Source organism: Chaetodon trifascialis, chromosome 8, assembly GCF_039877785.1.
Source record: "Chaetodon trifascialis isolate fChaTrf1 chromosome 8, fChaTrf1.hap1, whole genome shotgun sequence".
NCBI lineage: Eukaryota > Metazoa > Chordata > Actinopteri > Chaetodontiformes > Chaetodontidae > Chaetodon > Chaetodon trifascialis.
Genome location: NC_092063.1, coordinates 25,485,645 through 25,500,082, shown reverse-complemented (window position 1 = coordinate 25,500,082; position 14,438 = coordinate 25,485,645). Strand labels below are relative to the sequence as shown.

At 40.4% G+C, this 14,438-nt stretch overlaps 2 protein-coding genes across 2 annotated transcripts in view; one reads left to right on the top strand and one right to left on the bottom strand.

Annotated features, from left to right (window-relative positions):
• The window catches only part of LOC139335497 (protein-L-isoaspartate O-methyltransferase domain-containing protein 2-like), a 66,762-nt gene that overhangs the window by 28,001 nt on the left and 24,323 nt on the right, over nucleotides 1-14,438 (top strand). The gene's annotated exons all lie outside the window — the stretch shown is intronic.
• pofut1 (protein O-fucosyltransferase 1) lies at nucleotides 31-6,538 on the bottom strand. Its single transcript, XM_070968461.1, has 7 exons — nucleotides 6,373-6,538; nucleotides 5,759-5,880; nucleotides 4,069-4,251; nucleotides 3,752-3,864; nucleotides 3,333-3,525; nucleotides 2,499-2,741; nucleotides 31-1,138 (listed from the first exon to the last, which is right to left on the bottom strand). Exons 1-7 carry the CDS (start codon nucleotides 6,509-6,511, stop codon nucleotides 944-946), a joined length of 1,188 nt encoding a protein of 395 aa, XP_070824562.1. The 5' UTR covers nucleotides 6,512-6,538; the 3' UTR covers nucleotides 31-943.

The window sequence follows — 14,438 nt, the reverse complement described above, 5'->3', positions numbered from 1 at the left end:
TGAGGGAGGTAAACAGACTGAGGCTGCTGGTTCTTTAAAAATACCTATGTATCACTTTATTGAATTGAATTATAGAAAACATTTTACTTCAAAATCATTGCATTCACTGCTTTCACACAGAGGAACACAACTATCTTACCACACATCTCCATTTTCATTTAATCAGTTCAACCAGTGCAAATCAAATCTTTTGTCTCCCCAAAACATCCCTGAAACATTAGTGTTCACATTCACTGAATGACAATACAGTCCCCATGAGAGTTAGGACATGGTTCCAAACATTTCATCAGTTTGGCCCTGGTAAAATGAGAGGTGGAAAACCTGTCTGCTCGACCCCCGCCCCCCGCCCCCCCCCTACAATTAGTATGTACAGGAGGATCAGTTACTGTGCTCTCCTTGGAATGGAGGGCAGAGAGGAAAGGAAATACCAACCTGGAAAGATATGGATGGATGGAAAGCTTGGAGAAAGAGACACAGAGGATCGCTGACACTGCAATCAGTCTTTCCCAGGGTTCACTGAGAGAACCAGAGGTCCCTTTAACATGTCTGGATTGCAAAACTTAGTTACAGATACAGAACATGGCAGTTGCTAAAGGAAATGTTTGGGAAGCAAAAACTGGTTTACTGTGTAGTGACCAAAAACAGGTAAATCTTGAGATGGAACATACAAATACTGACTTTTCAAGCAGGAAACAGACAAAAATAAAGTGTTTCTGGGTAGAAGCAGTGTCCATGTCATTACATTACACTACTGAGCTGCTACATCCTATCTGATACGCCCTTTCTCACAGATTAAAACCCATTCTAAAGAAAGGACTGGCCTTCACACCCTGTGAACAATCACGTCACATAGAAATGTTCACTGCCTTCCACATACTCTCTTGCCTCCTCATGACAGTCATCCAGCATTAGTGGCCAGAGGACAACCACATGACTCTTGTGCTCAGAGTTCTTCTTTGTGATTTAATTTCCCAGGCTTGTCCATGCCAAAAAAGGAAGATGGAAGGCCATGGACGTCCCGCTCTCTCTTCACAAAAGCAGAAAATGATGAGACGCAGTTGCCGATGAAGTGGTCGGCTCGACCTAAGATGTACAGGTCCATTTGGGCTGAGTCTGGCTGAAGACTCACAACTTTCACCTGATAAGCCAGAATAAAACACACAAATAAACACTCAGTTATCCATACCAGAGTATTTCTCAATTTACACAATGCTAAAAGTGGTGAGAAAAACACTTCTGGCCAGTAGATTTTCCATGTCAGACGAGTTACATGTACAGCATACATGAAGAGCTTGATTTTGAATTCAACCCTTATGGATGAACCATTAATGTATAAACTAATAAAGTAAAGACTAATATGAAAAAAACCTCTTTTCCAAATTGTGCAAAAGCCCCAGTGTAGCTAATCAGTTTAGGTCACACATGACAACACAAAGGGGGAACTCCAAAATGTCCCCTACAAGGACCAGGGTCCAAAGTGCCGTCCACTCCAAGAACAATATCTGTAACAATAACTATAAATATGTAAACTTAGAAAATTGGTGTAGGTCAAGTGGATGACAGAGTTCATTCCGTAACTATAACGATGATTACAGTGGCAAACAAGATTTGTTTGGGATCACTTTCAGAGGGATATGATGAAAGAGGAGACCTCAACCTCATTCAAAAAGGCACCCCTGTTTTATAGAACAAACAGCCTTTATAAACATGCTATGAAAAAGGAGGACATCTGGGATGCAATCGGGTTCACCCTCAGAATCAGTACTAATGCATACTCATACATATACATATACATATACATATACATATACATATACAGACATACACTTCATGTATGTTATGTAATATTAGGTTGCAAATTACAGAATGTTATTGTTGTTAGTGTGGACGCTCACATTGTTTATGTTATTGTTGAAGATACTGTTCTTGGTGAGGACGGCCCTTAAATCAAGTTCCAGGGACATTATTTTACTCCCAGAGCAGTCCCTGCTCGGCGGGTATTACTTTCGAAAAGAATAGGAACTGTGGGGGTGGGGCTTGCAGCGCTGAACATTTCTGATGGCCTATCAGTGATGGGTCAAGTCCTCAAGGCATTTTATTTCAGCCTCCATTAAAAAAAATCTGCAGTAACAGACCAGTTTGTTTTTTACTGACTGTGTGTTGACACGACAACATAGAGTTACAGAAGAAAGCATACAACAAATGAACCAACGATTATTGTTGTTATATAGTCACACATAGAAACATCGTATGAAAAAACAGCTGTCACTTCTCATACATCAGCAGACGAATTTGCTAATCTTTGCAGGTCTTTAGGTTTAAGAGGAAACACAGACAACAATGCACTCAAGGAACCTTTTAGTTTCTTGAAAAGTAGCTTCTGGGACTAAAAGTTCTGGCTAGTTTGGGCGATGGCTATAAGCCGTGTTTCCAACCAAAGTACCCAGAACTTATGACATATTTGTGCATGCATTACAGAGACTTTACAACAAACCTACCTTGCCCTTGAACAGCTTTTCAATATCCCGGCTGTGAGATTCTGAGTCAGTGGCGATGTAGACAGAGTGGGAAGAAGTCTTCTTCACCCACAGTTTGACAGCTCTGCGGATCTCTGCCAGGTCAGGAAGGCACATGGTCATGGTGAGAGGCAAAGCTGTCTGGCGGTTGTAGCCAACACACTGAGGAGAGGCCATGAAGTGAGGCCCTGCATCACCACTCTTCAGCATTTTGCAGGCATTTTGCTGCAAGGGTTAGGGTGGATAAAAAATGATTTAAATGTGACTAGATGATGAATGGGAGAGGCAACCTCGTTCCAAAATCTACCATGGTTCTGAACTGACTGACTGAACTGACTTAAAGGATAAATCTGTTTTTCTTAGTGCCAACAAATCTATATTTTATTCCTCTGTGCCAGAGATGAGCCACAGCTTTACACTGGGTGACATGTTCCTTCATTGTTCCAATGTAGATTATTCCCCAACAAATACACCATTTCCTCCAGTTTGACTAACATTTGACAAACACTGTCACAGCAAGCTGTTTTAGGAATTTACTGAGCAGTTTAAAGGGTTTATTTTTTTATGTGCTGTTTGAAAGATTTACATCTTCATTAGGAACCAATGGGCTTGTCACAGACAGGGTAGGGAAGACAGAAAGTATTGAAAGATGGAATGTTGACTTTGATTTTTTCATGGGATTTGTTGACAATAAGAAAATACAGAATATCAACAGCCTTAGCCTTTAAAAGATCTACTTTTAGGTAGGCACTGAATATATGACATTTTAACTCTTATGAGTCCAAATTCTAGCCTATGCATTGTGAAGCATCTCACCCAGTCAATGCCAATCCTCAGGTGGATGCTCACGTACGGCCTGGTCAGCAGGGAAGCAATGTGCTCTTCTCCCTCCTTTACCATCTTGTCCGACCACACCATGTAGCGCTGCAGGCCTACATGCTCCTCTGTCACTGGGAACTGGGCAGGAGCCCCAGGCATCGCCAAGACAGGGTGCTCAGAGGGAGGGAACCTATTCCAAAAGCACAAGCATAAGGAGGGTCTGCCTGTTAGCAGCTTCAGGGCAGAGACTACCTTTGTCATTAAAAATCAATGGAAAATGGAAACTTCATCACTTAATCAATCATTGTGTTTATGGCTAACAATGTTCCTTATAAAGACATGGTCTTCTTCATGTCCTCTGTTATCTTGTTAATCTTAAATGCATCTACGGTTCTGTGAGACAAACATCTACTCACTTCTTCATCCACTGAGGTTGGTGGTAGGCACTAAAAGAAATACCACCAAACAAGACAGACTTGTCAAATTCCACACCAACATAGTCCCAGAATGGACCAAATGGGTTCCCATCCTGGAAGTGAATCACAAGTTAATGTGAGAACAATGACACAGTCTCAGTGGTGTCATCATTAGGAGTTTTGGTTCATAATTGGTGGTCTGTGGGCCACCAGGGGGCAGCATTTCACCATCACATGTTTCACTTGCAATCAATATCATTAGTTCTAAAGAGGCTGAGCAATGAATAAAAGTACTTTAGTCTCTACTGGACTGTCACCTTCATAGGGCAGGACTTCTTGTCTGCACTCCGCTGTGCAGCAGTCTCAAAGCAGTAGGCGTTCCTCTGCCCTAAGATCCAGTATTTGGGGGCCAGCTTCTCCATGAAGTCCTCCAAACTCACCACACGGTGGTAGGCAGACAAGGCCTCCAGCTGGAAGAACTCACTGTAGGGAACATGTGCCTGAAAAGAATAGAAAATAAATAAATAAATAAATAAATAAAACAGAACTTTCAAATTCAGGCTTAAAGGATAAATCAAATGAAAAGACCAGAATGAATAATGTGTTAGTCCGTCTGTGGCTCTCAGTTCCAAGCACATTAGTTGTAGGTAACAAATATAGCTTCACGTTTAAAAAGCCTCAGTAATTTGTAAAAATAGCATTGCACTGTAGATTTTAGCAAACATTTACCAAACAGGAGCAAATGTTGCATTTCAATGGGACTATTCTCAGCTGCAGATTTAGTGGTCCAGTGAGTGTATGTGGGACTGAGCCAGAATAAACTGCAGTTTGTGTGTTCACACCCACACTGGGTGACATGTTCCTGCTTCAAAGGTGTTGTTCATTGAGGTGTTCTTCATAGTTTTAGGACAACCACGGAGCTTTACAGCACAGATCAAAATATATACCAGGATTTGATACACACACAGTACATTAATATACAAAAGGTTAATAAAGGTAGGAGATGTTTCAGGGCATGGAGGAGTGGCAAACAACTTCAGATGCCTTTATCCAGTCCTATGTTACTCTAAGATATCTCCTTGAAATGACTTGAAATGTACAGTACATCATCCATACAGGTTTCTGACAGGTCATAGCAGGAAAACAGCAGGTGGAATTAATAATATTAACAACAGATCTGTTCAATTTAGGGTTACCAGTTCCAGGGCCTTGGTGCTGTCCATGCAGGCTCACTGGCATGGGTCACTGATGTCATTACTTTCACCTGTGCCTTTCCTGTTATGATGTGTCAACACATCTGTTGTGAAAAAGGCTTATTGTTTAGACACATATTGCTGATCTAAATGACAGCAGTGTCAGAACCAGTAATTACATGGAATAGGGGAAGTTATTCCTGGCAGCTGCCATCACTTTGTATTGAGTGTCATGTATGTCAGGGGCTCCTCTGGTACATATTTATTACATTCATTTAGGGTGTCTGTTATGTTAGATTCTTTCCAATACTGCCTGTTTTTATTTTGCACTTTTCAGGCACCCCAGTACATCCATTTGTATATAGACAGAATCAACTATTCCTACATTCTACATATGTTCATTGTCAGTAAGTTGAGTAAGTTAATTCTGATTAATGTCCAAGAACAATCCTGCACCTTACTGTGCAGCCTTTTAGCAATATCTCTTCAGCATGCACTGAAATGCAGCACATCACTGGACACTATCATTGTACTGTGTATATCCAGTGTATATTAGAGATAATATTATGAGCCCATCTTTAGTCTATATTCTCAGTTTTAATTTCATTCTATTTCATTATTATTACTACTGTATTATGTCATTTGTTTTGTGATTTGCATGACCCGGCTGCTATGACATTGCAATTTCCCTTCAGGGGAAGAAAGAGCCATCCATCCATCCATCCATCCATCCATATTCTCACTGATCACATTTGTGTAATCAGTCAGTGGCAGTCTGTCAGTGTCAGTAGCTCATACCTCACTGACTACTCACGTTGGTGTAAGGGGGGGTGTGGTGGCGGTACACTATCCAGGGAGGGACTGCCAGGGTTCGGTTCAGCATCTTTGCAAAGGCCAGAGATCCCAGGAAGTGGTCTGCCTGGTTTCCAAAGCGACCTGAACAATAACAGTGAGCACTTATCACTCTCATTTCCAATGGCAAACCTGGATGAGTGGAGGGAAATGCTGGCTAACTTACTTCCGAATATCAGGCGCTACATTTAATGAGTGATTTGCAAACACAGTGTAGCAACAGCTGTAGGTTTTTACACTTAACGTTACTCAAGCCCCACTTCGTCCTAAGTCCCACTAAGTTAGCTGCTAACTTGCTATTGCGGCACCTCAACTAGCAGTAAGTGTTCAAATGTGGTCGAAGTTGAAATGTTGCTGGCACAGGACCCGCCCTGCTGGACTGCTGTTAAAAACAATATGTCCACCTGAAGAAAAGCTCGACACAGCTTTGGCTTCACATGTGGGCGATACGCATCTCTGTCGGTATAAAACGCAACTCTCAGCTTATGAATGGCTGAAGTTTTGGATTCGCTAGCTCTGGTCTTTCCATGTAACAGAGCGCAAACATGTAAGTATGAGCTACAAAGAAGGAATTACCCATGCACGGGCAGTACAACACGTAGCCATTCTCATCCCACGTCAGGTCTTCGGCAGAAGTCCGACAAGTTTGGAGCAGAAGGCTTGAAAGTAAAAATGTCACTATCAGGGCATGATATGCTTGTTGTCTGACCGCCATTATTGTTCATCTCATTTCCCAGAATGCACTGGGAGGTGGGCTACTTCTTCTGTGGCTTTATTGAAGATTTAAAACGCGCATGAAAAACGTGTACTGCTGCCTACTGTACCGGAGGTGTGGCACGAGCAGGTTGAAAGGCTAAATCTCAGGTTCAATGAAGAAATATTGTAGTCTGATAATTTACCTTACTACTTATCCACCCTGTCTGTTCAGCTTTCTGCTCCTGTCAGCTAAACTATCCACTGTCTGTTACTGTCACAGTGTTTACAGTATTTATCATTCAGTGCAAACAGTGCAACAGCAGAGGAACGATATGGATAATTTCCTGAGGACATGAGCCAGCGTGTCAAGTTGTTCAGTCTCAGTATGACAGCCATCCGTGTGCACAACACCACACCACTATGAATCACTGAACAGATCTGAGATGTTGTTTAGATTGCTGGAACAAGATAATATACGCAAACGACCCCACAGTGGTTGAAATATTACAAAATTCTGATTGGTGCAGTGAAATGTGCACCTTTTCCTTACTTTAAACGAGTGAGAGCACAGACACACACACACACACGCATGCACACACACACACACACACACACACACACACACACACACACACACACACACACACACACACACACACACACACACACACAAGGTCTATCTCAGTTTTGAAACAAACAAAACTGCTCTAATTTTGGTTAAGAATATTGTGTTCATGTGAGACTTCATTGCTTATACTAAGAAGCTAACTGAGAAAAAAGATAATCTCAATTCGCTTCTGAGTATAAGGTAACTGAGAGGAAGATTTACAGGGTCTCCAAGCTTTCACTTGAGGAAAAGAGGACGTTTGCATCGGGATACTATGCAAACGTTGCAGCAAAATTAGGATTCGGTATTAATATCGATTCATTCAGACAATCTTACACAATCCTATCAGTAATTGTAATTTTGTGATTGTGTGGATGAAGAGTGAAAAGTTTTATCCAAACTGAGACATGACCCGTTAAAAACTTGACACAGCGCTTACAAAATGAGGATGTGAGAATACGTCTGACATAAGGTGTTGATTTATTTACTGCAGCCAGACAGAGGAAAAAAGTCACTTTACCTCTCAAGCCATTAGTGTTCTGCCAAAAGCATTGAAAGCATTGTGTACATTATGTGGAGCCTAACAAATGTGCCAATGCCACCCAAACATTGGCTGAAAGACATATTTCAATCTGATGTTAAAAATGAATTATGGTACATGTTGCTAACATGTTTAATGTTTACAGAAAGCAAAACAATGACTGATTCAGAAAAATATCTTATGGTATGCATATTGTCTTCTTATCATTCCTGCAGACCAACAAATGGAGCAGCCACATGAAGAAAAAAATGCATGAGACCTTCCTGCTTTGCCTCAGATTCCCTGGTGGAAATCAGATGGAGCCAGTCAGCGCTATGTCCACTGATAAAGACTCAGATGAAATGAGGAGCGGTGTCCCCAGAGCTCTGTTGATAGAGGTTCTTCATTAGATGTTAACATGTGTGCTCAACATGCCCAAACCCAGTATGGCAACATGTGGCCTGGGTGCGGTCTCCAACCTTTATTGCTTTCAGTTAAATCTGTGGACACACTGCCAGCCGGCCTTGTTTGACTGAATCGACTGATAGTTGCTTATATGTGTCACATTTATGAGATCATTATCTGCTGTGGAGAGGCCGAGTGATGCAGCTGATATGATTTGCATGCAATTTTTTGTTCATTATTACTCATTATAAGGACAACTGAATGTGTGCGGTTCAATGGTGATAATAGATTATTATCATCTAACAAACACAGCATGGCCAAACTATTCAAAAGTAAACAGGGTACCTAATGAGAAACATTTTTTTATTTTTTTTAGCATTATTATTATTTTTGTGTTTAAACCAAAATCCATGTGTTTTTTTGCCAGTTCTTCACAGTGAGCAGTTTGAGATGTTTTGTAGTCGGCCCGTTGCTTTGAAGGATACTTAATCCCCTCACAGCCTCCAGTTCAGCCAACCCAGTCTAACGTATTCTCTCTTTGTATTCAATCACTCTCGTTTTTCTTTTCTCTGATGCTCGACAGCTGGCTGTTCTTTCCCTCTTTTCCTGTGTCGTTCTCTGTGTCTGCTCCTCCCCCATCCCTTGAACACACACTGTTTTTCATTGTTAGAGATGACAGCAATGATAACAATACAAAGAACCACAACTCACAGCCTGAGTATGAGCAGAAGACAGAGAAAGAGAGACTTCCTTCAGGTGAACAAATGACACCGATCACAACAACCAAATGAAACAGAAAAAGCTACACTCAACTTTACTCAATTCTTCCAATTTTACTGGATATTTAGGGCATATAAGGAGCCTGATCGCGTGACTTTTATCATGTTAGTCAATAAATGCTCCAAATGTTAATATCTGCTGTATGGTGAGACTGTACGTTTTGTTTTGTATCTCTGACTCACTGTCCTGTGCTCTAACAATTTCATTTCCCTTTTTGTATCTACAAGTTCCTCAGACACATAACACTTTACTTTGAGAAGCTGCAGAGGAAGAAGGTGACATTTGCATTTCATAATAACATCTACAGATGCATATATGTCAGTCAAGTTTCCGCCTTCATGCCTCTCTGTCTTAGCCTGTGCTTCTTTATTACGTTCTGCTGATGCAGAATAACAGGCCTAACACTGCCTGTGTCCTTTCAGAAGAGTGAAATAAGGTAGCCAACCTCAAACAACCCGCCTCCTGTTGACCTTTCTGTGTTGTTACTGACAACCTGGCTTTCAATTCAGCTCAGGGCTGTGACTAGCATGTGTAGTGTTATTTCAATGTGCAATGTATTTACAACTATGTTAATGTTAAATCCACCAAAACTGCAATTTTCACACCAAATAGCTCTTAAAAACAAAATAAAGGGCAGGAGAGAAATTTTCTCTAAGTAATAAAACTCAATCTAACATGAACCTAACAAAAATAGTCAGTCATTTTGGCACTTAAATTGTGTTAGACTTGTTGAGAAAACTATCCAAATACTCTGTTGACGAGCTGCCTGTTTTTTTATTTTTCCTCTCAGCAAGGATCTCAGTTCAGCTGGAAAATTTTTATTAAGATTTAGAGTTGTTGGGAAAGCTTTCCAAAACTAACAAAACTCCATCGGCAGTTTTAGGTTTCCTTTCAGCAAGGACCCAGCACCCTTGCTTGGCCTTGAAGTTCTTTAGAGATGAGGAAAAAAATTAATTAAACCTAAAATCTAAAAAATGAAAAAAAAAAAAGAAAAAGTAATACAATTCATTTAGGCTCTAAAGATTTATTTAGATTTAGTGGTGTAAAGAAAACTATCCCAAACTGACAAAACTGTCGACAAATGACCCATTTCTCCTTCCCCCATGCTGGCAGTGTCTCTCAGTGACATGGATTCAAACTGAATCTCACATGAAATGAACAGAGGTAAGACATTTTAGCTGTGAAGATTCATTTTGATAACTGCTTGACAAAATGCCATTTTTGGCTTCAGGCTTGCTCTCCTGTGGCTGTGGTGTGCCTCAGTGATGTAGCTAAAACCTGAATCCATCTTAAAGTAGATCTCTGATTGTCAGTCCCTGTTGACAAAATGTCTACTCTAATTTGAAGTTTTCCTCTCAGCTCCCCCGTCGGCAGCAGGTGCTGTAGTGGCAGGCAGAAAAACCAAATCTAATATCAAATGAACAAAAAGTAACAGAAGTCGTTTTGGCTGTAAATATGTATCTACATTTAGAGGTGATCGCCAAAATAGCCAAAACTAACAAACCTCTGTTGACCCAATGCCTCTTTTTATTTTTCCTCCGAGCTCCTGTTTGGCAAAGGTGTGCCTTCCTGACATGGATACAAACTGTATCTAACATAAAAGTGACAAATAGGTAACAAACTCATTTTGGCTCTGAAGATTTATTTGGATTTCGAGGTGTTGAGAAACTACCCAAAACTCCTAAAACTCCACTCTGTTTTTATTTTTCTTCTCACTTCCCCCCATGGCAATGATGTCCCTTCATGACTTGAATAAACACTGAATATATCATAAAATTAACATATGAGTAAGAAAACTCATTTCAGCTCTACACGGTTATTTAAATGTAGAGTCGTTAAAGGAAAGTATCCAACAGTAAAAAAAGTCTGTTGAAAACTGTCTGGTTTTTTTTGTCCTCTCAGGATCATCTTTTGGCAGCTGCATGTCTCTGCATAATAAAACATGACAGTAACAAAACACAACAAAAGAGATTAAATTTGAAATTAAATTTGGTTCTGTATGCTACACAACACAACACTCTGTTGACAAGATGTCTGTTTTTACTTTTAGTTTTCATCTGCAGGATCCCCTTTGGCAGTGCTGTGCCTTCATGACGTGGTTGTATAGCTGGACAGGACACTCGTGTCACACCCATCTACCTTATCAACCTGCTGCAGACCACGGCTGCCGGCTGTCTGCAACCTGATACTCCACCTCATCACCTAAAAGTCGGTCCCAGCTGAGACAGACTCCCCACCTTTTACTCTGAGATGCCCCGAAATGATCATACAACAGATGCTCAGTAGTTACATCAAGCACACAGGATGTGATCAGCAGCTATCTTTCAGTGCCACACCGCTGTGTTCCACATCATCTCAGCAGGTATTGCATGTTGTGTAACATTTGTGTTTTGAGCAATAATTACATTGATTTTTAGGACGTGAGAGGTGGCTGTACTGTGCAACTAGACATTAATGGTTGAATTACAGTTTAATATTACCATAAGATAAAAATAAAAGCCTAAAAAGAAGTGTTTGGAAAATAATTGAAGCCAAAAATTCTGTCTAAAGCCATGATTTTTAGTCTTTTCAGTCTATAGACTGAACAGGATGCATTTAATCTCACCCTGAGACCCAGCTTCATTACAACATACTAAAATAGCACAACCTTTTTTTACACAACTATAATTAAAGAAAAGTTGGCCAAAACAAAACTGAGTGAAAAAATCATGTATGCCCGCAACAGGCGGGAAGGGTCCCGCTCTGTGCCGGCAGTCTGCCCCATCCTTTCCAAGCTGTTTATCACCATCTCCGCTAATGTAAACCGCCCATCTGTTTTAAACAAAACACATAAAAAACACACAGTCATTTCCCACCATGCCAGACCATGAAAATAGGAATTGCTTGGTATTCTGGTGCCAAAAAAATACGCTCCAGATGTGAACAAATTGTCCTCCTTACTAATTACTATTGTGTTCACTGATGCTGATTTGGGATCTCTTAGATGTAGACGGGGCTGAAAGTATTGCCAGAACTTGTGGATGTGTGTGAATTTGTTTGGAATCTTGAACATGCGTGATTGTAAAGCTGGTGGTGTTAAAAGAAGAGCTGGGGATTAAAGGGTGTTAAAGGAAAGATAGGTAAATTGGGATGAGACTGGAGGAGCAGTTGGAGATCTGACTACTGTTATATAGCCGCCATAAAGAGACACAGATGTTTCTGCTCAGTGCCTGATGAAGGCTTTATTTAAGGGAGCCCATCGCTTTCTTCTGTCGTGTCTTCAGAGTTTCTAAAAGGCTGGCTTTCTCATCCCTTACAGTGCATCTAATCAGGACTGATTAGGTGTGTGGTAGCCAGAGACGTGCAGGGGGGGCGCCTGCTCCAGAGGCTGCCCCTGCCCCCTTTCCTTACTGGATGGTTTCTGCATGTGAGAGGTTTCCCAGAGCGGAGAGATGAGAGAGACAGACAGGAATCAGAGCAAATCAGAGCCACGGCATGATGTGGCGTTCCGTAAGATAGTTAAAAATCACTCTGCAACTCGAAATAACAGAGCATTGCGCAACTGTAATCAACCTGACTGTGGTCACACCAACCACACTGTAACACGAATAAACAAACAATGGCATAATGAAAGAAATCTTCCTCGCCATGCTGGGAAATCGCTTCACCTCATTCATCCTCAGCCTCCTGCCTCTCCATCGTCTGTTCTTGTCCAGTTTCTGTTTGTTTTAGGGCATCCTCGTTCTGCAGGAGGAATACAACAAAACAACTGCATCAGACTGCAGCCAGTACTCCAGAGTGGAGTAAGGACATTCTTCACATCGTGTCGAAACATTCTGATTACCACAGATCATTTCCATAACTCCATCAAAGAGGCTGTGATGGAACACCAGGCTGACAGACAGAAGCTTCCATGCTGTCTGCCTGGAGTGAACGGAGTAGATGCTGTTGTCGTCACTGATTTCTCTGTGAGCTTACCTCCTGTAAAACATGGCCATTTACTGTGAAAGCAAACAATTGCAGTGTGTCAAACATCTCCCTCTTCTCCATGTTAGCAACATTTCTTAATTCATTACAGGCTAAATAACCATTTGTCTTTGGTTTTGTAAAATTCAGACACTTTAAAATTGTTCATGTTTACATGTTTCTTTTTGACTACTTTCTAATGTCAGAAGAGTTGATTAATTTTCAGAGATAACTAGATAGAGAGAGAGAGAGAGAGAGAGAGAGAGAGAGAGAGAGAGAGAGAGCGAGAGAGAGAGAGAGCGTTTAGCAATAACAACTGTATGAGTAATGAGTGTGTGAAGATAAACCCTAATTCTGTAACGAGTATAATTAAACAATTGCTTCAATTTGATCAACTGTTTTTCCTGTTTTAGAGTCATATAATAGATGAAGCCTCAGATTTGAATGTAATGTACTTAACTGTAATCATGGATTCATTCTTAAATGAGCTCCAAGTAGAAATCATTTTTACATCCCATCATGAAATCTGAACTTTCTCAGTTTAATTGTTTCAATTAACAATTCTTTCAATTGTTAATAAATGAATAATGATTGATACATAACCTTGAGAATTAGCCTTTAAATGGAAGTCTTTATATATATATATATATATATATATATATATATATATATATATATATATATATATATATATATATATATATATATATATATATATATATATATATATTATAGAGATTTGAGATTTTAGATTTTACAGATTTTCTTTTCACTCTTGCTGCTTTCAAAAAATGTTTGCTGGAAGACAAAAAGACTTATTTGGCTTTTAAAAGCCTGATCGAAAGGTGCAGGCAGCCTGGATTTCACTTGGGCCTGATCTGTTTTTACGTAGTTTTTAAATGCCTCACCATCTCTAGCACTCGACTCAATGAGGTTTTAAAGTTGTTTTGGATCGCGTTTTTCTCCAGTTACTGTGCATTTAAACAGGAATGTGACTTCACTGGACCCCTCAGATGAAAACAACTGTCCGACCACTGAGGATCAGAATAATACCTACTGTTAGGTCCAATAGGATGGCTGTCCTTTTCGCCCCCAGCTCCTCTGAAAATCAGCCTTCATCTCTCACTACTTCAAACTATTTTCATCACACTGCAGCAACAGGTAAGCCATTATGCTTTCGGAGGGATTTCCCCTAAACAGCTGGCATTTTCTGACCCGCTCCCTGTATTGAACACGCCAAAAGGCTTTTGATGCTTTCATGTTCGGTCGGAAATGACGCAATTAAGAAGCAACAATTGATTACCAATCAAAAAATAAATAAATACATTTGGACTTCTCCACGATGCTATGTTTTTTATCTAGTGGTCAGACAGCAGCTAAATCAGTCATTTTTAATCACGTTTATTGAATAGGCTAATTAAACTAAAATATCAAGCACTAACACTGCAACATAAAGTATCCACTATATAACGATTCAAGTCAAGTGTAAAATAAATCAACAGGCATAAAATGTGCCTCTTTTGTTAGCGTTTATTAGTCTGTTTTCTCCGATAATACTTAAATACACAGGCAGAAGTATTTTTTCTCTGAATATAGAGCTTGAGCAGACGGGCAGCACTTGAAGGCAGCATTATTGAAGACTCTTGCTCCCCCACCCCCCATAGGCCCACTCACTCCCTGCACAAACAC

What these genes read in the sequence shown, in the direction of transcription:
- pofut1 (XM_070968461.1), bottom strand. Translation starts at nt 6,511, where the DNA reads ATGGCGGTCAGACAACAAGCATATCATGCCCTGATAGTGACATTTTTA. An exon ending in AGAAGTCCTGCCCTATGAAG is followed by an intron (nt 3,865 to 4,068) that starts GTGACAGTCCAG and finishes ATTCACTTCCAG; the next exon opens with GATGGGAACCCATTTGGTCC. An exon ending in AAAAGCTGTTCAAGGGCAAG is followed by an intron (nt 1,139 to 2,498) that starts GTAGGTTTGTTG and finishes CTGGCTTATCAG; the next exon opens with GTGAAAGTTGTGAGTCTTCA.